Here is a 26,938-nt window from a genome sequence, read left to right as displayed (position 1 = left end):
GAAGGGAATTTATTTAGATTTTCCAAAAACATAAAATTTTTTTTGCTAAATTGTTAATTCTAACTATTCTTTCGAATATCAGATTACATAAATCTTTATTATTCCTTATTAATTCTTTTTTCCACAATAAAAACGAACATTCTTTTATATTTTCTTTTAAATATTTACCTCGTTCTTTTCATTCTTCCAAATTAACCTTTTAACAGTAATAAATTTTTAAATAGTGCAAAAAAAATCCTTGAAATAACTTTGTCACTTAACAGAACTTAGAAGAGGAAAAATAATTAGATACATGGCATTTCATAATTGTCAAATTGTCAACTAAAAATTAGGACTGTGAGAGTTTATTGCGTTGTGAAATACGACCACATAAAAGGTTAATTGTCATTAAATGATTAAAAAAAAAAACTCATACTTACAATGAAATTCTTATCTTATTCGCATGTCAATTATATTGAGATGAGACATGATTATGATGTAACCACTAAATTAAAAAAAAAAAAAAAAAAAAAAAAAAAAATTTTGGGGACCAAAAAAAAAAAAAAAAAAAAAAAAAAAAAAAAAAAAACTTTGTGGAAAGAAAAACGTTTGAACAAAAAAAGAAAGAAAAACGACATATACATATGAAGTGTCATAGTCACAGTGGACGGTGGTGCGGCCTAGAACAAGTGGAGCGGTGCACAGTGGCCACGTTGAAATGCGGAACGCCTAAAACTTATCAAAGCACTCAATATCCACTTTGCATGTCGCATGCAAAAACCCAAAAAAAAACAAAAAAAAAACAAAAAAACAAAAACAAAAAAGCCAAAACTGTTAAAAAGGCCGCTATAAACAGTCTACATGTTCTGCTTAGCCTGCAACTGTCAATGCCCTCTTCCCAACGCGTGTCATTAATAGATTCTTTCCGTTTCCTAATCTCCTTCCTCTCCTCTTTCTCTGCAAGCTTATAACCCTCGAACAAAACCCTTTTTGGTGGTTTAGTTTCACCGACAAAGAGCCTCTCAACAAAGTTTGGTTCTCTCCTGAGCTTATTTTGCCATGAAATCTTGTGACCAAACTAGTCATCAGTAGTAGCTAAAGAAGATATATAGAGCTGTTTCAGTCAGGTAAAATCTCTCATCCCATGAATCAACTTACATACAAGTATAGCTTCTTTTAGTGCTTGTTTGGTAAAGAGGATCAGACCTCGATTTTAATGGTTCTGTTATAGTTATATTTTTTTCATACAAATTCAAATTTTGGTTCAAATTATCTGGTTGAATAACTAAGTTCTCCTTCATTCAGTTAGAGGATTTTAATTTTTAATTTGAGTTAAAATGTGATTTTATCTAGAGTTTTTTATAATAATAAAAAAAATTAGATGTAATTTTTATGAGAATTAATTTTTAACTGTTGTAAAATTAAAATTAAAAATTTTAATTTGTGAAATGAACTAGTCTTAAATTATAAAGTTTTTGAACTTGGTGTTGGGATCTAAACTTATAGTGGTGTCATGTGTTAGTAATTATTATTATTATTTTATTTTTTTGCGTTCTTCATGCCTATATTAATTTGTTTGGTGTATATAAAGGATGGAGGAGCCGAAGGAGGAGTGGCGGATTCAACAGTACAGAGCAGAAGGAAATGAAGGGAGGATTAGTTGGATATTGAACAAGAGTCTTGGACTTGGGAAGAAAATATTCTTGAGTGGTTTGGTGATTTCCTCAGCACCGCTTGTTCTTCCACCGCTTCTGGTGATTTCGGCAATTGGGTTTGTCGTTTCACTCCCGTCTGGGATCTTCTTGGCAAGCTACGCTTGCTCCGAGAAGCTCATGAGTAAGTTGCTCCCAATGCCGGAATCTGAAGACGAACTAGAAGAAGAGGAAGAGAAAATAACTGATGAGGATATCCATAGAGGAGTGAAGAGGAAGATCGAATCGGTTGAGGGCGTTAAAAACGACGACGTTTTGGGAGATAAAGATGTTGCTGTGGAGGAAAATGGGCACGAGGAAGATGTTAGTGAGGATAGTTTAGATGTTGAAAAGGAAAAGGACAAGGAAAATGTTGTGGTGTCCAAGGAAGAAGTGCCGTTGGTGGATGAGAGTGGGAAAGAAGAGCCGGTGATTGTACAAGGTGTCGTTTTGGATGTGACTGAGGGTGGTGAAGAAAATGGGGAGGCCACAGTTGAAGTGACAACAATTGTGATAGAGGAAAATGGGGGTCAAGAGAGAGAGAATGGCGTTTCGGAGGAGGAGATGAAGAGAGAGACCAAGAGTTTGATTGAAGAGATCAAGGATGAGAGAAAAGCTGATAATGTTGAGAAAACTTCTCAAGGTAATTAAATTATCTAATCTGATTATTATTTGTTAGTACTATATATTGTTTTTGGTCAGACCCATCTGATAATACATATATATGTGTGTGTGTGTATGTATATATTTACGTATGCACAATATTGATGTTGTATATGTATTTGCAGAAACTTCCAAGGGAGATCAAAATGCAGGTGCTACTGAGCTTCCTGTTTCACATAGGGCAAAGGAGACGAAAGATGCTGGAGTTTCTTCTGAAAAGGAGGTGCAAACTACTCCTTCCAATGAGGTGTGGAGTTGTTTTTTTTTTTTTTAACTCGTTTTTTGTTTTCTATATTTCTAATTAGAGATAGGAGTTTTCTGTGGTAGTCTTACAGATAGTACTTCTGACGAGCGAAATCAAATCAAAATAAAAAAGTATGCAAAACTTACTGAATCTTGTACAAATCTAACTTTGTTTACAATAGAATACGGCAGCGTAGAAGTCTCATTAAAGATAAACTTCATAGTAATTGAATGATCAACAAAATGTGAAATTCTTATGTACTTGAGAGCCTTGAGGTTTCATGTGTTGTGCATAACTCTCGGCGACTCTCATTTTAGTTCATTTTACTTGACTAGTATTTGCATCTCATATTATGTTTAGGCAAAGAAGAAGAAGAATGTGAAAAAGAAGCAGCCACCACCGCAGCAGCAGAAGGTTTCACATAGACGGGCTTAAATATAAAACTTTCTCATGATCGTAGCTTTTTCCCTGATGTTTTTGGTGGTCAATAATTTTGTTGAACTGCAGATTGATTATCTATGTTGATTTTTAACATCTAGCTAGTACACTTTTCAAGTATGTGATTTTCGGGATTTAAGTACTCCCTAGCTAGTTCTACCTTTTTCCTTTTTCCAGTATCTGTGAGATCAGTTGGATTTAACTCTGCTAGCAAAACGGGATAACAGAACAGTCTATTTGTTGTTCAATAATTTACGTTGGATGTTGGAGTCTGACCAGTTTTCATTTTATAAAACACCAAACAATGGCGACTGATTAAAGTGGAAGCAAAGCCAAGGATTGTACCGGATATATGTTATGAACCAGATGTCGGAAAAAATAAATATATGTGTGTGTGTTAAAAAAAAAATTTACGATTACATAAAAGGAGTCCTTATGGTACTTGGAACAAAACCTGGCCCCTAAGAAACGTTGCGTGGCATTGAACAGAAAGTAAATGCCACTCTGTTGAAGTTTGTTCTAGTTTGGATTGGATGGATGAAATGTTTATGGTTAAGATGGTTTTGAGGGCTTTGACATTATTATTTCCGGGAAACTCATATCCTATTCAATTCAGGGTCAGAAACAACTGATTTTCCTAACTTATCTCTTTTAAGACAATAAAATAATTAAGTTGGTACTGTCATGTTTAATTAACCTCTCATCTGACAGGCTAATTAAGGGAAGTTTTTGGGAAGAGTTTTCCTTCCGATGATAATCAGTTTATGTCACCGATTTGAACTATAATTCATACCATTCCTCTTTCCCAAAGAGGAGGATAAACTCTCAAAAACTTACCTTAAGCATGTCGGATGTGAGATTAATTAAAACATAACTCTCTCCACAGAATTACAAAGACGTCAATGCCAGAATCAATTCCCTCCACAACCTCACATCAGAGAAGTGGTTTAGGACAGATTAGAGAACTAGTCATTACCAAATAGTATTGTAATTGTTTAGGCATTTCTAACTATATCGAAATTGTTTTTGGTGCTTCAGGTTGTGTATAGCGAGGAGAAGATATGGGGACAAATTGAGGGGTTGAGAAAAATAGTGGGATACAAAGCAACGATTCAAAAGACGAGTATTGAGGAACTTAAAGCTCTCTACATCTTCACTGGCGTTGAGCCACCTGCATCCTTCAAAGAGCCGTCTGATCTCGCTGAAGTTGTCGACAAACTTCAGTTCCTTAAGTCCATCATTGGAGTTAGTTAATAAGAAAATTATTATGCGTTGTGTGGTTCTTTTAGGGCTTTGCTATATGCTGGAAGATAGATTTTTCAGGTTTCTGTTTTCTGGTACATTCAGGAGAAGACGTATTTGCTAATATGTTTATAAGTGTTTTTTAGTTATTCTGGTTTCTTTGACGATTACTTGTAGATTTATTAGTTAGCTTTGGCGGAAAGGTTGAAGAGGTTTGTGAGAAACCCTGGAGCTGTTCGTTATTGATAGTGTCGTTTTTTAGGCGGTCGAACGACAATCGGGAAACTGTCTACAATTTGTCGTACAAACGGCCTGTCGTTCAGTTCGCCCGTGGTATACAAAACGACAATGGTAAGACCAACTAGTAATTTAGATTCTTGTTCTTGCTAAGATAGGAATAACAGTCGTCCTTGAGATCACGTACCCCCATTCTCTAAAGGATAAGCGTAATAAGGATCTCGGAGTTGAGGTTTATTGTACCGGGAGAAGGAGAAAAAAAAAAGGGGGGGAAAGAAAAAAAGAACTCACGAAATATATTGTCGTTTGTTATGCGGGTATGTCGTTTTTGATTATTCCATTGTTTATTAAGGAGAGAACAGCCAGCGCGTCTTGTTTTCTATGCTTGGGATCACACATCATTTGTAAATGAGCTAAACGACAACCGAGAAATTGACTTGACAAGGTAAACGACAAGCGAAACTTTGGCTCGTCGAGTGGAGAAATGGACTTGTCGTTTGTCGGAAGAACCATAATTTATACGTTATTTGTCTCATATAAATAGAAACGACAAATGAGACTTTTTTTTTTTTTTGGCTTTGACCTGAACGACTTCCAGGTGGTTACATAGAATGGCAATTTGTTTGGGCGAAAAAACGACCACCAAGAGATCGACTTTCGTTTGAAAATAAAAAAGAAGTGTACATATCGTGTCTCTAGACACAACGGTCTTTCGTTATGTACAGGAAACATCGTTTATCATATGGGTGTACACTGGTCGGTTTAAATTTTCAATTTTTGCAGATAACTGCAACTGAAATCGTCCAACAGGGGTATTAAAATCAAATATCAACGGGACCGCTAAATTCGGTCAATTCGGTTCCGTTCGGTTCTAACAGTTAACTGACAGTTTCTCCTCTGTCCAAAGAACTTGATTTTGACACTTAAAAACTTCACAAAAATGTCACCATGCTTCCAAAGGTTAGAGAAAGAGGGAATGAGTAAATGGGAAAGAAAACCCTAATTGTTAGGTGTGTATCTTTTAAGTATTTTTAGAATATTTTTTAAAATTTATTTTTAACTCTTATGGATTTTTGATTTCGGTTAACAGTCTGCCATCGGAAAATTGAAACCGAAACCGAACTGAGACACACAAGTATTGGTTCGGTTAACCAACCGTCACGATTCGATCATGACGTGACACTTGTTTTTTCGGTTAGTTGTTGTCGGTTTCGCTTGGTTGACGATTTTTTGTACAACCCTAATTTATCATGTCTCTTGTAAAATAATCATGGCGTGTTCGTCAAAACGACATGCTACCTTGAAAATAGAACCACATGCAGTTCTCAAAATTGAACGACCTATCGTTTTTACACCTTTAAATTTTAGAACAACATGTCATTGAATGAAAATTAATTAAGGAAAAATTTTATTTTGATACCATTTGTTATATCGAAATTTATGTTTGGTACCCTCCATTTTTTTAAATTTCATGCCGATACCTCAACCATTTAGAATATCTTTTTTTGTACCTCGGAGCCATTTTTTAGGACACAAAAAGACAAAACTACCCTTATTATAAAAATTTACCTGTTGACAAGAATTTTGAAGGGAAAAAAAGAATTTTAAAAATTATTATACCTATAACCAAACACCCAAAAATCCATTAAAAAGCCTACTTCTTTCTTCAAAATCCTACATTTGCGTTTTGTTTTTCATTTATGTGTTTCTTTTTTTTCTTTTTTATTTACTTCTTTTTTCAATACGAGTAATTTTATCTTTTTATGTCTCAAAAATAATTTTGAGGTATCAAAATTTTTTTTTCTAAAATATCGAGATATCGAGTGAAATTTTCAAAAATAAAAGATACAAAACTCAAATTTTCATATAACGGATGAGACAAAAATGAAATTTTCTCATTAATTAAATCTGAGATAATACGAAAAAATGAAAGAGAAAAATGAATGCCTATCTCTCAACGATAGACACGTGTGGAAATAACATACGTGAAGAAAAAATAAAAATAAAAATAAAAAGAACGAAACGATCAAAGAAGGGTGTCGGTCTTGCTGTAAGCCAGAGACGGAGAGACCACAACGAACCACAGTTGTAACACAGAAAGAAAAGCCATCCGAAGGATCTGGTGTCTGCAATTTTAGGACGAACTCATTTGACCTTTTCTCTCTTTTTATTTTTAGAGAGAGAGAGAGAGAGAGCGAGACATGGAGAGAGAATGATAGTATAATTTTTTTATTTTTTTTTTATTTTTTTTGTTTTTATATGCACGCATATATGTGAAGGAGTGAATGAGAACTCCGCCATCTCTGCTCTCTCTCACAGTTGACTCGGCTCTCCTCAATCTCTCCAACATCTCTGATCTCTCTCCTCTTCCTGAGCACATCCTTCTCGACCTTTTCCTGGTAATCTTTCTTTCCTTGTTCTTTCTGGGTTTGTGAATTTCTTGAAATTTTATCGATTCGAGTGTTTGTTTATTTTGGACATGTTTCTATATCCGCCCTTAAACGGAACTTTTCACTGTATTTTGAGATGGGCGAAATGGGTTTTTTTTTTTCTCTCCCTTGATCGGGAAATGAGGAGTTCATTACCCAGATATTAAATAGGTTCCTATGGAAGCTTTGACTTTTGTTGCCAATTGATGGGTTGGTTATATAGAATTGACATTGGAGATTCTCAATTAAAAAACGAAATGGTGGAAATTAGGTATTAGATTCTAATTTTTAAAAACCAAAGAAGGCTATTAGGATTGGAAATTTGGGAGATTTGAATTCTAGAGCTCAACTTCAGAAATTAGGTGTGGATTTATTACTATGCTAAATCTGCAACCACAATTTAAATATGAAGTTTGGACGTTAGGCTCTATTGTATTTCAGAAATATGATTCCAAGTCAATTTAAAAATAAAATATAAATTAAAAAAAAAAAAAAGGAAAAAGAAAACCCACACAACACTGAACTTTGATCTTCCTGCCGTGGATACATTTATCTTCTGTTGATTCTTTTGCCTATAACTCGTGCAAATATTGTTCTAACTTTCTGAGGTATTCTCGTGCCCCTTCTTTCCCATTACTCTGATCTTTTACATATTTTGAGTAAGCGTCAATATCCTATCGTAGCAATTGTTTTCTTACGTCCAGAAAACGTTGAGAGCTGGAAAGCTAAACGAGAAAGTTCTCAAGCTGTTCATTGCAACTGGCAAAGATGAAGTCCTTGCACTAATTCGGTCACTTAATATCCGTCCAATTGTTGATCCTGTACTTCCTACCAGTAAGTCACAATTGAAAATTTCTGTTGTCCTATCGATAATTTTTGCACTTTCATGTCTTTGCCTTATGCTTTGAGCTAATATCTTAGCAGTTCGTTTCTGACATCCATATTTTGTTTCAGGGTGTTCAGAAAGGTTCTAGATGCGATTGTAATTGTGTGAGAAAAATTTATAACGTTTGGGCACAAAGATCAACTTCTTGAAGGAGGCCACACGACTTTTCTTTTTGTTGTCTCTCATAAATTTGTCGAAAGATGTCTCATTCAAACATTTACATCAAGGATGATGAGATTGACATTGTGATTGGCGCCCTCCGCACTGACCTGACGGCGTTCTTGAATGATTGGAGACCGGTATTCTCTCGGTTCCACTTGATTATAGTCAAAGATCCTGATCTGAAAGAGGAACTTAAAATACCAGAAGGCTTTAATGTGGATATCTATACAAAAAGTGACATAGACCGTTTGGTGGGTTCCTCTTCGATTCTCTTCTATGGTTACTCTTGTCGGTATTTTGGCTTCCTTGTATCCCGGAATAAGTACATTGTCTCTGTTGATGATGATTGTTTCCCAGCCAAAGACAAGGATGGATCTTTAGTGGATATCGTGGCCCAACATGCTGCCAACCTGACAACTCCGGCCACTCCTTTCTTTTTCAACACACTTTATGATCCTTACCGAAAGGGAGCAGACTTTGTTCGTGGCTACCCATTTAGCCTGCGGAGTGGAGTTCAATGTGCTCTGTCATGTGGACTGTGGCTCAATTTGGCTGACTACGACGCACCAACACAAGCTCTCAAACCAGAGCAGAGGAACTCACGATATGTGGACGCTGTGCTGACTGTTCCAGCTAGGGCCTTAATGCCTATGAGTGGAATCAACATTGCTTTCGACCGCGAGTTGGTCGGGCCAGCTCTGTTTCCAGCTTTGAGGTTGGCTGGAGAGGGAAAGTTGAGGTGGGAAACAATGGAAGATATTTGGTCTGGAATGTGTGCAAAGGTTGTCTGTGATCATCTCGGTTTTGGAGTTAAAAGTGGGCTGCCATATGTATGGAGAACGGAGAGGGGCAATGCTATAGACAGCTTGAGAAAAGAGTGGGAAGGGGTGAAGCTGATGGAGGAAGTGGTTCCTTTCTTTCAGGCACTGAGGTTAAAGCGAACAACGGTAAAAGCAGAAGATTGCGTGATCGAGGTCGCGAAAGAAGTGAAGGAGCAGCTGGGGAAGGTGGACCCTGTATTTGGTCGGGCAGCCGAAGCCATGGTGGATTGGGTGAGGCTCTGGAGAGCAGTGGGATCCAGCTCCTCCTGAACTTGATGCTGCTTTTTTTCTTTTTTTTTTTTCACAAACGTTATTTCTTTTGTTACTCACTTGTTTCAAATTTTCCTGAGTTGGTGATGTTTGTTTTGCCCCTTGTTACTAACGCATAACTGACACATTTGGTATGATATGGTGGGGGCAGGAATAATTGACGGCATATTTTCTGCTGTTATGAAGAGGTTTATTTCTCTTATTTTATATTGCAATTTGATTGGCGTTAATGTAGTCAAGCATGTTTTTCTTGGCACGTTTATTATTATGATATGAAGGAATTCAACTATAAAGCGGTGGTTTCCGAACCTAATTAATTTAACAATATTGCCCCATGCCCCCAAGGGGTACAACCTTTGTTCCATTTCTTCAGCGATATCTTCATTTTCGTCTGAAGAATTGTGGTGAGCAAAATTGCATGCCACTGACAATAATGCACACCATTGACCAAATGGTCATCGACACTTTTGCTAATTGAATGATCCAACGCAGGATTAAACTCACACCATTCTAAATTCAAGTCTTATCCCACTCTATTCCATGTCATTTGACCGAATGGTCATTGACACTTTAACTAATTTTAATTATGGGCGGGTACGACAAATATTGAAAGATCTACTACTTTCGTTTCTTTACTCTTTTGTCTCTATTCTTTTCTCTTTTTTTCTTCTTCTCATTTCTTCATCAATTTCAATATACAATCTCAAGCGGCAGCGTAATCCAATTTTAATTTATTTGGGTTTTGAACTTTGAAATAAAGATTTATAACTAAAATTATTTTTACCATAAAAAGTTTGGCATTAAAAAATCTAGGGAGGACAAAATAAGAGATACGAGGGGCATATTAATAAATGGAAAAAGTGCAAAACTACACTTTTATAATAGTCACGTTCGAGAATCTTCCGGCGGGCAAAATACGCAATTTTCTCCTCACGTCCTGGAATACTATCTCTGCTGTGCGGCCAATGTTTTGCAATGAATGGGATACTGATACAGAAAGCAATGGATAACACCCAGTTGTTAACCTTTCCATAATTTCGAACCCAAATCCGAGTCCTAAACACAAGTTGTAAGAATGGTCCATAACAACCTATCCTAAAAATATTGATTAGCCAAAAAAAAAAAAAAAAATCCTAAAAATTCTGGATCCTATTTGACCGCTGAGGATAGTTTTCTATAACCAATCATACTGCGGAAAAAACTCTCATTATCTTCTTCTGCTTCTTTATATACCCAACTTCTTAAGACAGATCCATTTCTGTGAAAAACAAAATTACTAGATAAAGAAACAAAGAGAAAGAAAAGAGAGAGATCATGGCAAGCTCTACTCTCATCACCAAGTCCACAAAACTAATTGCTCAAATTGGAACAGAAACTGCAAAAAACACCCGCATTAACTCTACTCAACTTTTGGCTGCTGCTGGCAGACGTATTCACGTAAGATGTGGTCTATAAATTGCTGATCCAAATCGAATAATATTCCACGCAATAATATGTTTAACTTTATCGGTCAATTAATTTATACAACATATTCTATTATGTATTGCAGGCAAGTTCACGTCAAGATTCTTCGGTTTGTGAACAAGCGAGGGAGACCAAAGAAAACATCAAAGAAAGCACTAGCTCTGCTGCGGATCATGTAAACATCATTTGCTATACACAAGAAAAAAAAAATTACAGAAAAGTTGCTTTTTTAGGGCTTGGATTAAAAATTTTAACTCTTTTTTTTTTCAATTTATTTTCGTTGCATGTCTTTGTTGGTGGTCTAATATTGCTTTAATGAAATTGCAGGTGACCCAGAAGACAAAAGATGTGGCCGGCGAAGTGTCGGAAAAGGCCCGAGATGCGGTGGAGAAAGCAAAGCAGACGGTGGAGAACGCATGGGTTTCGACAAAGGATGCAGCCCAAAGGGCCAAAGAGACGGTGGAGAACAGGGCTGATGTCTCCAAGGAATACGTCAAACAACATGCGGGGCAAGTTCAGAAGGGCATGAACACCAAGGGAAATTGATTTTTTTTTTTTTTTTTTTTTTTTTTTTTTTGAAAAAGAAAAAAGATGACAAAAGTTTAAGCTTCTCTCCGACCATCCATGCATTTTGTGCTTTCGTTATGGCCACAATGAGGCCAAGCTTTGCTTTTTCCTCCTTTTTGCATTTGTCTTAGTTCTTGAGAATAATACACCGTAATTTTTATCTTTCTTATATGTACGTCATATGCGTTGTTGTATAAAAGCATGTTTGCTTCTCATGGAATGGAAGAGAATATTAAAGTGGAAAACGATTCGAGAACTTTCTTTTTATCTAATTATGTGTTTACTTGTAAAATTTATAATGAGAATTTAGTAGGCCCCACCTAATGCTAAATTTACTTTTATACCTTTCTTAATTTCTATGTTATAGGTCAATAATTATTTAAATATGTAAAAAGATAATTTGACTTTTTTTTTTTTTTTTATAAATTCACATAACTAAGTTTAGTAAACACTAGAAAAAAGAAATTAGATTATTTCTCGTTCCATCATCAAATAGATAAGGTCGGCTTTTCTGTAACATAACAAGTACTAAATAAGATGACATGATGTTTTTGAACAAAGACGCTAATTTTGTAGAACCGAAACAAATATTGTAATTGGAGATCTTGTAAAAATATAAACATTAATGTAACAAATAGTCTATTATAATAAACAAAGCAATGAGTCCGCCTAAAATCTTCTATATCTGGCACTTAGAATCTAATAAATAGGTTACACGACCAAGTTGAGATCTGAATGGACCAAACACGCCATCCCTATAGAATGAGATCTAAGGCTTAGTTTATTTCACCAATTCGAGTTTTGTTACAGTAAAAAGCTCTCAGAAACAATTACATTTAACTTTTTTGTTACAGTAAAAAGTTCTCACACAAAGTCACATGTCAACTCGAATTAAAAACTCGAATCAGCAAATTAAACGGGCCTTAAGTGACGTATATTTTGAGTTCATTCCGAAAGCACTCAAACCCACAAAAGAAGACAGAATAGCAGGAACAAGAACAAATCCTGCAGTATAGAAAGAGGGATCTCCATTTCCGATGGGAAAGAATGTCAAAATTTAACAAGAAGACGATAGGAGAAAAAGAAAATAAATGGAGAGTTAGGTTGGCTACCCAAAATTTCCAAACTCGAAAACTCGTATTCTCATTAAAGTAGAGAAGTGATCAAATGGTTCGTATGAAAAGTACGTCTTTGAGAAATTCCTCGATGCATTAGGGTTTTAGGAATTTTATAGAGAAAATTCAAAATATCAATTAGAGGATATAATAAGATTTTCATTAATTTTGTTATTAGTGGATATTATCTTTCTATTGATGTAGGCAAATTGTCGAACCTTAAAAACTATTAGTATTTTGTGCCTCTAATTTTTGTGTAATTGTTTTTTGAACCATATTTTCATTTTTGTTCTTGGCTGATCTAATTTTCCAAGGGCTTTTAAATTCGATATTCATCGATTAAAGTGTGTAATACGATTTCTTGATTTTACCGATTAACAAATTAAATTATTGCCATTTCGTTGTTGATATAGATAAATTGTCGAACCCTAATAAAAATGATTTGTACCTCTATTTTTATTTTAAATATTGTAATATTAGTTTTTTGAACTTTCTCTTCTTGGCTTGATCTAATTTACTTGGAAATTCTTGAATTCCATTCATCCATTAAGGGATAATAGGATTTCTTAGTTTTGCTTAGTTGATTAATTATTGTCTTTCTACGGTGGATATAGGAAAATTTCAAATATGCCTCGGATTTTTTCTGATATTGTCCTTTGAATTATTATTATTTTTTTGTTGGATCTATTTTGTTTTTAGAATTGTTGAATCCAATATTTATTGATTAAAGAGTATAATAATATTTTTGAGTTTTTTAGCAGATTAAACTATTATCTTTCCATCGTGGATATAGGCAAATTGTCGAACATGTAGAAAATTTGTGCTTTTATTTTTGAAATAATGGTAATCATTCTTTGACTTACTTTGTTTTCCGTTCTTGGTGTGATCTAATTTCCTTGGTAATTATTTATTTACGTTCGTAATTAAGGGTGTAATTATAAGATTTTCCAGTTTTACTTATAAGTGGATCAATTATTGTCTTTCCGCTAGTATGCAGGCAAATTGTCGAACCCATAAAGTTTTTTTTACCTCTTATTTTATCATTGTTATTTTAAATTACTTTAAATCTTTACTCCAAAAAAAAAAAAAAAAAAACTATAAATCTTGTTCTCAGCTTGACCTATTTTTTCAGAACCCTTAAATTCAATATTCACTGATTAAAGAGTGTAAAGATCTCCTAGTATCGCTTTGTAGATTATATTATTGTCTTTTGACATGAATGTAGGTAAAGTATCAAACTCTGTAAAATTTTATTTGCGCCTCTACCTTTTTTTGTGTAATTGTTCAGTTTAGTGGATTCATATTGTCCTTTCGCCTAAATAAATATTTTAGACAAATTGTCAAACTACACAAATTATGTGTCTCTATTTTCCATATGATTGTTCTCGGTTTAATTTCTTTTCTATGTTTGGCTTTATTGAGAATTCCTGAATTAAATTCAACGATCAAATGGGTGGAAATGTGTCTTTATTTTTCTTGTCATGATTGTTCTTTTGATTATTTTCTTTTAATTTTGTTATTGATTTTATGTAATTTTCTTAGGAAATCTTGTTGCAAGGTAATTCTAACAATATAATCTTCAGTTAATTTCTAGTAGTATCTATTATTTCTGATTTAGTTTATTTATTTATTGTTATCTTATCTATTTCTTTAGAAAATGAGAATGTCTAAGGATGTCACCCAGAAAGCAAATCAGGCCTTGGCCAAGGACACATCCATTAACGCGTTATGGGGAAAGCCCAAAAAAAAAAAAAAAAAAAAAGAAGAAGAAGAAAATGTGCAAATCCTGAAAGGCATGTATCTGGGGAAAAAAAAATCCTATGTATTTGGTAAAATATTTTCATTTTAGCATCTCTATATCATTTCCTAGTACGTGCATAATTGCGTATCCAAGGTTGTGTTGTTTCCTGCCGTTAAAATCTCATAAAAATATTTCCAATAATGAAGTTTGACCAAATCCCATCTTTGATATCTTTGTTATATACCCAAGAAAAGGAGGGGGAAAAAAAATTCGACTAGAATCCATTTTTCTCCTGCTTTTTTAGGTAGATAAACATGAAATTATGAAAACTTACCATATTATGCATGAAAACAGTGGAAAGTTATTCAAAAAAAAAAAAAAAATTGAATTTTTTACTTCCTTAGCCGTTGAGGAAAGCCATCTGAGTTTCTAAAGACATTTGTAATGCATTACTTGGTTCTACAAGATTTTTTCTCTTTTTAAATATATATTTTCAAGTATCAAAACAAATCTATATTGGATTCTCATGATTAGTGAGAAACAAAATCAGAGATATTTGAAAAAAAAAAATTTTTTTTTTTTTTTTAGTATTAATTGGAATAACTTTTTCTTGTTCTATTTAATCCACTTGATATCTCTGCCATTATTGGATTTGTTGGCCGCAATAGACACTACAGAGGAAATTGGTCGTCAAGTAAAAGTTAGTTGTCAACTAAGGCAAATAACCATTCAACATCATCCGTTTTATCATTTGTTCTAAACTATTTGTTGTTTTTCCCCCCATTTTTATTCTGCAAGAAGTTTAGAAAACTATCTCCACAACATTTGACCAAAAGTGTTCTTTTGTTCATGTAAAATATCATAGATTTATAACCTTTTCTTATGTTTTAGTTGTTATGAAATGATAACTTGTTAGATTATGTTTCGCATTCACGAATATGTGATTGTTATACCATCTAAAAAATCCTTATAATACTGTTTTCATGTTTTATTTTTCATTGTTTGTCATTATTTTTTTGTGTTGCGCTTCTACAATAACTGATCATCTGTAAATATTTGCACTGTAGCAACTTCTTGGATTCATTTTAAGCCATGAGATCCCATGAGATGTCAATCGAATCGGAGGATTCGCTAGAGAGGACTCAACAGTACGAGGCTGATAGCGAGGTACTTAGTGTCTTAAACTACTTTTGTTATCGATATTAATTCTCAAATTAGCACCATTTGGCTGAGCTCTATTATATGTGTAATAGGTATTCAGTATACAACTAAAACATAGTCATAGGACTGTCTAGCATTCCTCTAAACATGAATATTTTGTCGAAAAAATTGGTGAACTCACTATTTAGATGCATTGTTATAAGATTTTTATTTTTTGTTATTGATTAATATTTTTTTATCTCATATAATTTTTTGACTAAAAGGTGTTAATCAAGTATAAAAGGTAAAAATCTAAGATTTATATATTGTAACAGGATTTGTCTCATTTTTCTTATTTTGTAAGTCGATTTTCGCATCCCAGGACAACGAGCAGCAGGAACAAAGAGGAGCATCATCCTCTTCTTCCTCAGATGGAAGCAATGAATTTGGGCCGAATAAAGTGACTTCAATTCAAGCTGGGCCGCTTTTGCTTCAAGGGTATGTTATGAATTAATTGTCTCAACAGATTGTAAAAAAGTTTCTACACATGTTTATATTTGGGGCAATTTTTTAAAATATCTCTTAAAATAAAATCCCTTTTATTTCCACATCTTAATATTAGTCCATCTATTTTAACAGAACTAGTTAAGAAGTAGAGTTTTTTAGAAGGGATATTTTTAATAAATCAGCTACTCTATAGAATCTATAATTTTCACTTATATTTGAGCCACATTCATAACTAGCTTAAATTGAGTTATGTATGGCATCATATAACCTCATAGAGTTAATGAACTTCATAAGATATATATCAATTGGCATGCTTAATTTCTCTGTTGGAATTTCTAGTTCACTATGTAAAAATTATGCATACCAAAGATGAGTTTCTTTTTTTTTTTTAATAACTTCAATTTGGTACTAAAAACTCATTTTTTAAAACGTTGAGGTATCAAATTAAAATTATTAAAAACAGTATACTAAAAAACAATTTAGCTATAACACAAGGTACCAAATTGAAATTATCCATTTTTTTATCTCAAACTTGAGTCTTGATATCTAATCCTCATTTTGGGTTTTTTTTTTTTTTTTTTTTTTTGGCACTATCATAGAAACCAAGAAATGTTTCAAAGTGGCGCAACAAGCGTACCCCGTTCCCAACAAGCAGTAAAGATTGCACTGGCTAATCTTGCGTCCGCTGGGACATCAGGACATTACGTCCCTCCAACTGTAGTATGATCATTTCCATGACTTCCCATATTTCTATACCAAATTCATTAGCTAGCTCTTTTGAACTTCAATAGAAGAAAAGACCAAAAAAAAATTATTTAGCTACTTTTTTTGAACTCAAAAAAAAAAAAAAAAAAAAAAAAAAAAAAAAAAAAAAAAAAAAAGAGTAACCATTTTGAAACATTATGATCAGGTGGAGTCATCTCAACAAGGCATTCAATCACTCAGTTCGTTGCCTCAAAATCATCCGAGTCTTTCTTCAGAAAATGGCAATATCCCCTCCGAGAAAAACTTGAGTTTTTTCATCGGAAATGATGATCAAGAGAATGTTGTTCCTTCACGAATTGGCAATCACGTTGAGCAATCTCCTCCGTACGAGCATTTTATATCTTAATACTTGCGCGTGCACACACACGCGTCTTTGTTTTGTGTTTGCGCGCGAGCGAGAATGCAACTTTCATTATATTAGCTTCATCTTTGAATCTAATTTTAGTACAGAAAACTGATTTTTTTTTTTTAAATTTTTGTGGAAACTTTCAAATGCATACAACAATAGGTCTAGTTCAATGGGAATGGAGAACCAAGGCTTTATTTTCCCCACCAACGAAGCAATGCAAAACTTTGGGAATAGTTATGAGGCCATCAATCCATACCATCTTCCTCTATCAAACTTGCCTTCGGAATTCCGCTTGGAATCATCCTCTAGGATTCAACTGCCCCAGATTCAGCAACAAGACCCTCAAGTACATGAATTGGGGAATTTTGCTTTAAAATTATATATATAGCTTCTTCTTGATCATCTTGATCATATTCATCTTTTTACATTGTGCATTACCATAACTTGCTTTGTCCTTTTTCTTTCTTTGTTTACACAGATTGCTCCGGATAAAGGAGATGGTGGATTGATCAGAAGGCCGCAATGGACTCCACAGAGACAAACTATCACGCATGACCCTCCAAATGCAACTGGGTACATTTAGTTCCTTATGCTCTCCTATATATTTCATTTGTAATATTTTTTTTTTTTTTTTTACATGCTAGCTCATGGGCTTTTAATAATTGAGTGTCTTAAAAAAAAAAAAACTTTTAGAACTACGAATCTTAGAGCCCGTTTAGTAAAGAGATTTATTTTCTGATTCGAATCATCATTCATGATTTGTTATAGTATTTTTTCTCACAAAAAAAATACGTAAATTAAAAATAATTTTACTTATATGATTCTAATTTATAAACTAAACGGGACATTAAGATGTACTGCTTCGTAAGAGGAAAAGAAAATAGGAAAATGAGGGCGTCATAAAAAGTACATAATATAGTGGCGGAGTTATTTGAGTGGGGGCATGTGACCCCACTCAAACGTTGGAAAACTTGATTTTTGTCTTTGATTCTTCTTTTAAAATTACAGTTGTGCCCCCACTTTATAAGAACAAAATTATAATTAACTTTGTGCCTACACAATAATTAAAATATATAACCATATGCCTTTGTTCAATAAAAAAAAAAATATATATATATATATAATTTTTTTTTTTTTCATAGTGTCCCTACTGAAAAGATTTTATAATCCCACCACTGATATAACGTAGGTCAGGAAAAATGAGTGAAACAGAGGACCTTTCTAAATCTTATCTTGTTTAGTATGAATTCTCTACTCCAATTGTTTCAACTTTGAAAGGATCGAATCTAGAGTCCTGCAGATGATTTTAAATCCTCGCCCAATTCATTCCCTCCCCCGATCCCTCCTACTGACAAACACGACGATTAAATCTTAAATTAGTCATCCATTAATCTTCCCGCTCCTATTTCTTTTTCTCCTTCCGCTTTTTCCTCCTTCCTCTTAATGCGCAATTAGACTTTCCTTTAGCAAAGTTTTTTAACTTTTGCAGGACACAAGAAATTAAATTCCAGGGTATGCTGGATCAGGCCAGTAGCGGACCAAATAACTTTGTCTCTGGCGCTGACATCTCAACCCATGTTCAAGTCCCAAACATGCCAATTCAGCCGGTACTATGAATAACCTTAAAAGTGTTCTGGTTGGTGAAAAGTTATAAAAGTTTTCCTGTGTTATATATTATAACATTTCTGATATTTGTTGTCTTCTTCTCTACAGGAAATGGGCCCCTATGTCTCAGCATCATCCCTTCCTTATTCATTTGAAGGCTTGTCATCCAGCATCATTAGTAATAACAAGGCAAGCAATAAAATGTGAAAACAATGCAAAAAGGCTTTTCTTTTGTGATTTTTTTTTTCACTACACTATTCATTGTTCAACAAAGAAAAAGTAAACACCAAACTAAAACTACTTGTGCAAATTTTCAGCGAGGAAGTAATGGAAACTTTGCGAACTACAACCAATACGAAGCTGGAGATTCATCTCTGAGCTGTCCCAAGGTGAAGGTTTATTATTATTATTACCTCTGTTTTTTCCTTGATCAAGAATTTTTTGTAGCTACGTGTCTATATGGTTTTATATTATGATAATTGTTGAGTGTAGTGGCCTAGAGGTAATGAAGTATCGTAGTGTGATTGTGGTCACGGGTTAATTTGAGTGCTAAGTTATTTTTTTGGGTGTATTAAATACGAAGGTTTAGGAAGATGTATAGTAGTGTGATTGAGGTAATGAAGGCAGGCCTTGGCACCGTGGTGTGGTGGGAGCGCTTGCGTTTGCACTCGGGGTCCAAGGTTCGAATCCCGGAAATAGCCTCTCCTTCGGGAGGTAAGGCCGCGTACATATGTGATTGATCTTTCCTCCAAACCTATCATAGTACGGGAGCCTCTTTAGCACTGGAGTCCGCCTTTTTTTATATTAAATACGAATGCTTCTTTTCTACCAGTTTAGTACTGATTTAAATAGTTGGGACCATGTCCGGACGTAGTTTTATTACTATGATATACAATATATGCTATATGCATACCCTTACTATTATGACATGATAAACGTATGTATAGGGCTGGCAATCTGGATAGCGACACGACGACACGACTCGAAACCCGCATAAAATTAACGGGTTTAAGTTTATCATAAATAGGTACAGGTCAAAATCAGGTCGAACCCGTGAAACACGATTAAATAACGTGTCATTTTCAGGTTGACTCGCCAACCCGCGATTGACCCGCCATAATCCGTTTATTAAACGTGTCATATTTAGATAACACGAATACACAACCCGTTTATTACCCATTTTATAAACAGGTTAAAAAATAGGTTCAGAAATAGGTTAACACGACCCAATTATCACCTATTTTATAAACAGGTTCATAAATAGGTTAACACAACTCATTTATCACCCATTTTATAAACGAGTTGACAAGTAATCAATGGGTTGACACGACAAGTTTATGACATGTTTAATAAACGGGTTATTCGTGTCGTGTTGTGTCAACCCGCCAATAAACGGGTCGTGTTTGGGTTTTGTATTTTGACACGATTAATAAACGGGTCGTGTTCGTGTTAGACCTATTTGTGTCAACTGAAATGGTCAACACGACACGAACACGACCCGCCAACCCGAATTATCACCCCTACGTATGTATCTCCTTTCTACCTCTTCATGTAAAATGTCTAATTGATTTCTACTTTCATATTTGATCGGGTATGTATAGGTGAAAATGGCTTGGCAAGGTGACAATAATCTCCCACCATCACCTGGTCTTCAGCTCGGCAGTTGGTTTTCTCGAGGCCAAAACTACTATAACAACCCCAGTACTACTGCTCAAAGCTCAAGGTAAAAAAGTTTATTTCGTTATAATTAAGGAATATAGATTCCACTAACTTGTGATTTGTCATGCTCACGGTAATCTGACAATGAAGCACAAAAACTTCAAACAGGCCTGTGCCAATTAGAAACAAATGTTATGATCCACTGTATGAAGAAATGGGCTTGCCAATTGACCCCCATTTGCGCATGTTCCTGGCAAGGCGTGACAATGGTAATATACATACATATTTACACACACACACACATATACATACATATATACATATAATGTAGTGCTCTCTCTTAGAACAAGACATTGGAAGAGAGCCTAATGTACTTGATCTTCTTGGTGGCAGGAGAATTTGGAGATCGTTTCTCATAGGATTTACTGTTGGAGCTGTTTTTTGGACAACTAATTCTTAATTCCGGAATAAAGTAATTATATAATCCCTGAATAATTGAAGTCTTTTCAGGCTTCTTGTTTCTTAAAATAGTGCTAAACAAAATAATGTGTGAAAACACCGCACGAGTTTATTATAGTTTGTTGTCTAACAACTTATACAGGACTTGAAAAAATATTTGTCACAAACATGTTGAGGCTGCCCAATGAATGATGGTCAACTCAAATGGAGTTTCAACACATTAAAACTGTCTGCATTTTTTATTTATTTATTTCAGTACTATTAGAGTAATTTTAAGTGGGGTTGTAATTTCTTTTGACTACATAAATTCTAGCTGTTTATTTTATTATATTATCAATGCCGGACGAAATTCCTTGACTAATATGTTATGCTATTATTGGTTTTACCTGTTCATTTTCTGTGTCTTTATTTATTTTCACATGTCTTGTTCCTCACTCAGTTTCTCATAAGTTAAATATTCGCATCAAATGTTAGTCCATGAGACACAACCTCCTATGCAATTTCCTGTTGTTATTTTTCTCAACAAGAATATTACCTTTGCTATAGTTAAATTATGTAGACATTCAAATCTCACATCTATTACCATCCAATTAACTCTTTCATGAGTTAATCAACGTCCTGGAAATAACATTAAAGACGAGTGAGGGCAATCTAATTAGTTGCAAGTCTCTGCATCATCTGAATTATATTGAGAGTTTGCATTTCCATCTCCTCTTTTATTAAAAAAAAAAAAAAAAAAAAAAAACATTGTACTTTGAAGATCTGATGTTAGCTAGGATCAACCCCTATTTTGACCGTCAAAGCCCAGTAACCAGAAAAAAAAATCTTTTTAAAATCTCTTGTTGCAATGAACCTACATCAGCTAGCTAGCCGATCACCCATGTATGGATTTTTAAAAAAGAAAAAAGAAAAAAAAAAACTAAGACTAAGACTAACACGAAATTTGGCACTGAGGACAACCAAATTAAGTTTATGCAACAATGATGGATGACTATTTCGAGATGAAACCTGTTGGGGTTACATTTCGTCAATCAATCTCAATCATACACGTGTCAACTATAGTCGACTAAATTATAGATTCAGCAACCAAGAAGACCATCCAAGCATATTGAGCAACTCAAGACAGTTAGAAGACAACTCAGATTCAAGATCAGCCTGAAACGACTTCAACATCTAAAATCGACTACAACTGCTAGGTAGAACAGAGGAGTCGACTGTTCTGGATAATACTCTGAGAATCTTTTGGAGAACCTTCCATTATGGGATTTTGAAAAAGCTCCATATTGCATTAAAATCAACCTAAATCACAAAATATATGAAGTCTATAAGGAAACAAGATCAAACCATAATCAGGAAAGTCAACTTTATTAAGAAAAGGAAAACTACCCAAAATAAGTAACTACAATATGCAGCTATAAAAGGAAGCTTTCCCACGACGTCAAGGACATTTCAACACGCAAAAAACTCATGCATCACCTCTACAATACGCCCTAGAGCCGCCCTTCTCTCTTTTTCCTCCATTATTATTTTTCTCAAGTTTTATCAAGCGTCATTGTACTATTTTCTACATACATAGTGCAAACAACAAATACTACAGTAAATGTAGTCCTATCATTAACCCTTAATACAAATTGAACGTTGTAAATCAACCTCCACAAAACCCCATGTAAATTATTCCAAATAAAGTATTCTAACCCAAGTGCCAAATTCAATACAGGTACATAGGGGACAACTTCACTGTTATGGCAAAACGAAATATGAAAACGACATATTAAACTGTTGGATTTCGTCTATGGCTCTTAATTTATTAACCAAGGGCCAACTTGTCAAAAGAGGAAAAAGTAAAAAAGAAAATAAGAGAACGACAGGACCAGCGACATGACCAGCAACTCACAATTCACGACTGAGTAGTAGTAATTTTAAGATTGTCCAGCGTTTTAGGCACTTCATGGGTTGTGACACACGTTTTGCTTTTTATGTTGCACCCCAAGTCTGAATTTCAAAAAGCTTTTCTACTAATCTACCATTGCTATGGGGAAAAAAACAAAAAAACAAAAAAAAATCTTGGCATTCATACGACAATTGACCCCTTCGAAAGCTTCAACTTCTTGGCAAGTGGGTTGTCTTTAGTTTGAAGGTCACACATTTCATAACAACCCAAGAAACGTTTTCTTGGCCATGTGCTCTACTCGGAGAATTAACGGTCCCCATATCAGACGTTTCCAAGCAAAAGAAGATGACTTGGACTAATTTGGTGTTCTTATTTGCTTTTCAGAAATAGAAAGTGATTCAAGAGAGAATTCCCATTTTTCCATCGACGTTAGTCTATTGAAAACTGACCCCACTTATCCCCTTAAAAAGCTCACTCGGTTCTTTGCCTTTTTTTTTTTTTTTTCCTTCTTCTTTTCCCCCTTTTCTTTTCTTGTTTTGGTGCTCACTTCTTACTTGGTCCAACATAACCATTCTCATTGGTCTTTTGATTAAGTGACAATCTCTGTTGCTTCTTAAAATAACAATTAATGTGCATCGTCATCATGCATCGTACGTATAAAAATTGTTGGAAAAATGCATAAAATAAGTTCCATGATGAAAATGTATAATATATAATGCTCAGTTGTAGATAAGCTTAGAGGTTTTCAGTATTTCTTTCACGGATATATATACATGTCTTCCTCGGACTTTTTTGCATCTACGACTCATTCGCTTTGCGGATTTGAGTTTTCAATTCGAGCTGAGATGTGATATTTTCTTAGAGCTTTTCACTGTAACAGAAAAAATTAGATGTGACATTTTCTAAGAGCTTTTTACTGTAAAAACCCAAAATTAAAAACTCGAATCGGTGAAATGAACGAGACTTAAATATAACGTGTTATCAGCGTTTAATATGAAGTACGGGTCTGATATATCTTGATGTATCATACATTAATAGTACGGACAGTAAGAAATAAGGTACTGTGGAAGCTAACTAAATTGTTACCGGTATGCATTTTGAAAGAATTTATAAATTTTTATTAAATGAAGGATTAATTATAATTGACGTGCTATATTGATCAACCCTTCTACTTTTTTTTTCCTTTAAGAACTTATTATTTTAATTTTTGAAAGTGAGTGGTATAATTCGATACTATTGTCTTTATTTATATTCATGAGGTAATTTAAAGTTTGAATTTCTTCTCTCCAATTTAATTGGCTTTTTCTTTTTAGAAGTGTTTTAAGTTCATGTTTGTTCTATATATAATTAAACCTGCGTCATTTCCTAAAATGGTTAGTACTAAAATAACACCACAAAGAAGACCGATGCTTGATAAGATGATTCAACATATTGGGAAAGGATCGAACTAGATCATGGATATTATTAAAAACTACGTAGAAGGGATAATTTGTTACAAGCATAATAATATAAGGGAACTGCAATTCTTTATTATACCGTGGAAAATGTGCTAAAATTTAAATAATTTGATGGAGAAAAGGGAACCCTTTGTCTAGCTAGACTAAGAATATTTCTTTGTCGCAAAAAATATATATATATATATATTAGCTTAAAGTACCCACTTCAATGCTTCCCCGGCCATAGCCAAATTTGGGCAAATCCCCTTTTACTTTAAAGAGAGATGTACACATTTTAATTTTATAGTACGTAGATAGAACAAAACAACTTTTTGAGTAGCTTTTTATTAAATGAAAAAAGAACGAACTATTATTAGACCAACAACCTTTTAGAGGATGTTTGGCTTATGTATTCAGAATCATTATTCAGAATCATTCTCGTTTTACGTGTATTTTTTGTGAGAAAAATACTGTAAAAAATCATGAATCATGGACGAATATAGGAAATAAACGTCTCATAAATGATGCCTCTCCTTTACCGAAATTAAATTTGAATTCCCAATATATATGAGTTCAAAGTTGGAACAGTGGCATGCATGTGCAGGAGAAAAGTTTTGTTGATGAGGTTGGCCGGCGGCCTAACACCGCATTTCATCAAGAAAAAAAAAAATCAGCACGACTTAGGCGATCGAAGACCAAAGGGTTCTATAATTAACATATCTTACAAGATGTGGGATTAATGGTAACTTAGTAGTTTTCCCATATGGCACAAGCTAGCTGAAAGCTACATATTACATGATTATTAGGAATTTTGATTCCTTAGTTTGATATCATTTAGTCAAAATTTGTTCCATATATATGTATTTAGTCAATAAAATAAGAAGAGTGGGTTTGGTACATCAGATGACAAACAACAAACATGAAATTATGTGTTTGCGTATTGTCACTGATATCCTTTGTTGTTTTTTTTTTTATTACCACGTACCTAATTGTTTGATCTCGCGGCTTTTTTTGACAGCTGGCTCAAGAGTGCCACTCATATATTTGTTTAGCCGCTTGCTTTTTAACCTAATGGATAACTATGTATGATCATAATTTTTTAGGTAGCGTGTATGAAAATTATTAGAAGAGCCAAAACAATTAATACTTTTCTCACGTTTTGGAGTAAGCAAAAATTCCTTTTTTTTTTTTTTATTGTGTGTGTTTTTTAATTTTAAGATCATTTGTCACTTATGCTGTGGTCCTGTGGATGATAGGAAGTCAAGACTCGTAAGAAGATAGGGACAACATTATGAATATCAAAACTCAAAGGTGCTAGAATATACCAAATCTTCTTATAACTAACATAGGCCTCGTTCACTTCGCGGATTCGAGTTTTCAATTTGAGTTGAGATGTGACATTTTCTGAGAGCTTTTCACTGTAACAGAAAAAGTTAGACGTAACATTTTCTGATAGCTTTTTACTGTAAAAATCTAAAATTAAAAACTCGAATCGGTGAAATGAACGGGGCTTATTCTCAGGAAACATTCTTATGATAATATTGACTTTTTCATAAAATGATAACAATATTCACTCAGACACACAAGTCGCTACAACAACAACAAAAAAAAAAATACCAAATTACACATGGAAAAACTCTACAAAGATGCCGTTTTTGTTTTTGTTTTGGTTTTTTTTGTGAAAAATTAAAAATAAAAGAAGTTAGACGTTAAAAGGTCACAATCTAAAAGCTACTAAAATATCAGAAACCGCCGTTAGAAAATAATGATACAGATAATTTTAATTATAAAGAGTCGCGTTTCATGTGGAAAAGACCTTTAATTTGACCTCAAACACGAAAGATTCATAGAAACAACAGTATATGTGGAAGTCCCAATCCAATGCACAGTAACCTTCGCGGTAACCGCGCGCGGAAATTTAGAGTTCACAAGTTTCGGCACGTTTAATGTTAATTAGACTGATCAATTATAAGCCGTTTGATCTTCCTCTCACATCATTCGGCATTAATAAGTACTCTTCTGGTTCTGACTTCCAAGTCTACGTATTTTTTTTTTCTATTTTATTTTTTTTTTATCTTTTGATAAAATTGTCTATTTATTATTATTATTTTTTGGTATAGGTCCACACCATTTCTTACCAACCAACACGACTATAAATATCATCAAATGCTACCACCTTAACTCCATCAATAAGTCTTTCCATAGAGAGAGAGAGAATAGAAGAAGTGATAAGAAGAAATTAAATGATATACTCGTCAGCCAATATTATGGAGATCGGAAAAGTCTTCTTGATGACCTCGGCGTTGCTTGGCGGTTTCGTTCTATTTGTGCGTTTGTTCCGTGCCTTGGTTCTGAATCCAAAGAGGCTAAGAGCTATTCTGAGGAAGCAAGGGATCGATGGACCGCCATCGACGTTTCTTCTCGGAAACATCAGAGAGATCAGGAAGGCGCAATCCGCGGCCACCGGCGAGCCCAAAGAGACCCACAATCTCGCCTCTTTTATCTTCCCATTCTTTGATGAGTGGAGAAACAAATTTGGTAATAAAATGATCAAACCATGATACTCTAGATCAATATCATCAAACTTCATCTTGTTCATATATATTTCTTTTCATGGTCTAATTATTAGTACTATTGTTTGTTGTTTGACTTATATGTATATAGGTCAAGTTTTTATGTTTGCGCTTGGGAACATACAGATCTTGTGTGTGAATGATCCTGACACTGTGAGACACATAACAACATGCACGTCCTTAGACTTGGGAAAGCCTACTTATCAGTACAAGGAACGAGGTCCTTTGCTTGGACAAGGGATTCTAACTTCAAATGGCACTATTTGGGCCCATCAGAGGAAAATCCTTGCTCCAGAGTTGTATATGGACAAGGTTAAGGTACGAGGCATGCATATATAATAGTCATAGGCTCGTCCACTTTGCTGATTCGAGTTTAGAATTCGAGTTTTTTTACAGTAAAAAGCTCTCACAAACAATCACATATAACTTTTTTACTACAGTAAAAAGCTCTCACATAAAGTCACATCTCAATTCAAATTTTAAATTCGAATCAGCGAAGTGAACGGGGCCATAATTTCTCAGAGAATTTTTTGGTTGGGTATGAAAAATGCATACATATAGTATTTCTTTTTTTAAGGAATTCTTTAGTAGCTAGGATATGAAAA

At 34.2% G+C, this 26,938-nt stretch overlaps 5 protein-coding genes across 5 annotated transcripts in view; all 5 read left to right on the top strand.

Annotated features, from left to right (window-relative positions):
• Positions 1 to 1,082: 1,082 nt before the first annotated feature.
• Positions 1,083 to 4,367, top strand: LOC21398212. The gene is made up of 5 exons (XM_024175231.1): positions 1,083 to 1,106; positions 1,571 to 2,126; positions 2,229 to 2,313; positions 2,459 to 2,580; positions 4,054 to 4,367. Exons 2-5 carry the CDS (start codon positions 1,572 to 1,574, stop codon positions 4,267 to 4,269), a joined length of 978 nt encoding a protein of 325 aa, XP_024030999.1. The 5' UTR covers positions 1,083 to 1,106; position 1,571; the 3' UTR covers positions 4,270 to 4,367.
• A 2,173-nt stretch (positions 4,368 to 6,540) lies between these two features.
• On the top strand, positions 6,541 to 9,318 carry LOC21398211 (probable UDP-arabinopyranose mutase 5). The gene is made up of 3 exons (XM_024175209.1): positions 6,541 to 6,893; positions 7,628 to 7,780; positions 8,037 to 9,318. Exons 1-3 carry the CDS (start codon positions 6,780 to 6,782, stop codon positions 9,060 to 9,062), a joined length of 1,293 nt encoding a protein of 430 aa, XP_024030977.1. The 5' UTR covers positions 6,541 to 6,779; the 3' UTR covers positions 9,063 to 9,318.
• Positions 9,319 to 10,336: 1,018 nt separating this feature from the next.
• Positions 10,337 to 11,099, top strand: LOC21398209 (late embryogenesis abundant protein 76). Its single transcript, XM_010112741.2, has 3 exons — positions 10,337 to 10,499; positions 10,612 to 10,701; positions 10,854 to 11,099. Exons 1-3 carry the CDS (start codon positions 10,377 to 10,379, stop codon positions 11,070 to 11,072), a joined length of 432 nt encoding a protein of 143 aa, XP_010111043.1. The 5' UTR covers positions 10,337 to 10,376; the 3' UTR covers positions 11,073 to 11,099.
• Positions 11,100 to 17,923: 6,824 nt separating this feature from the next.
• LOC21398208 lies at positions 17,924 to 20,794 on the top strand. Its single transcript, XM_024175232.1, has 6 exons — positions 17,924 to 18,317; positions 18,424 to 18,504; positions 18,633 to 18,704; positions 19,917 to 20,038; positions 20,143 to 20,243; positions 20,368 to 20,794. Exons 1-6 carry the CDS (start codon positions 18,225 to 18,227, stop codon positions 20,391 to 20,393), a joined length of 495 nt encoding a protein of 164 aa, XP_024031000.1. The 5' UTR covers positions 17,924 to 18,224; the 3' UTR covers positions 20,394 to 20,794.
• Positions 20,795 to 25,985: 5,191 nt separating this feature from the next.
• Positions 25,986 to 26,938, top strand: part of LOC21398206 (cytochrome P450 714C2) — a 20,381-nt gene continuing 19,428 nt past the window's right edge. Inside the window, exons 1-2 of the mRNA XM_010112738.2 lie at positions 25,986 to 26,298; positions 26,425 to 26,651. Coding sequence (XP_010111040.2) covers positions 26,004 to 26,298; positions 26,425 to 26,651 — 522 coding nt within the window. The 5' untranslated portion in view covers positions 25,986 to 26,003. The remainder of the gene's footprint in view (positions 26,299 to 26,424; positions 26,652 to 26,938) is intronic.

The sequence above is a fragment of the Morus notabilis genome, unplaced genomic scaffold (assembly GCF_000414095.1).
Source record: "Morus notabilis unplaced genomic scaffold, ASM41409v2 Scaffold120, whole genome shotgun sequence".
Lineage (NCBI taxonomy): Eukaryota > Viridiplantae > Streptophyta > Magnoliopsida > Rosales > Moraceae > Morus > Morus notabilis.
The sequence above is the reverse complement of the archived record's forward strand: the minus strand, read 5'-3'. Positions and strand labels throughout refer to the sequence as shown.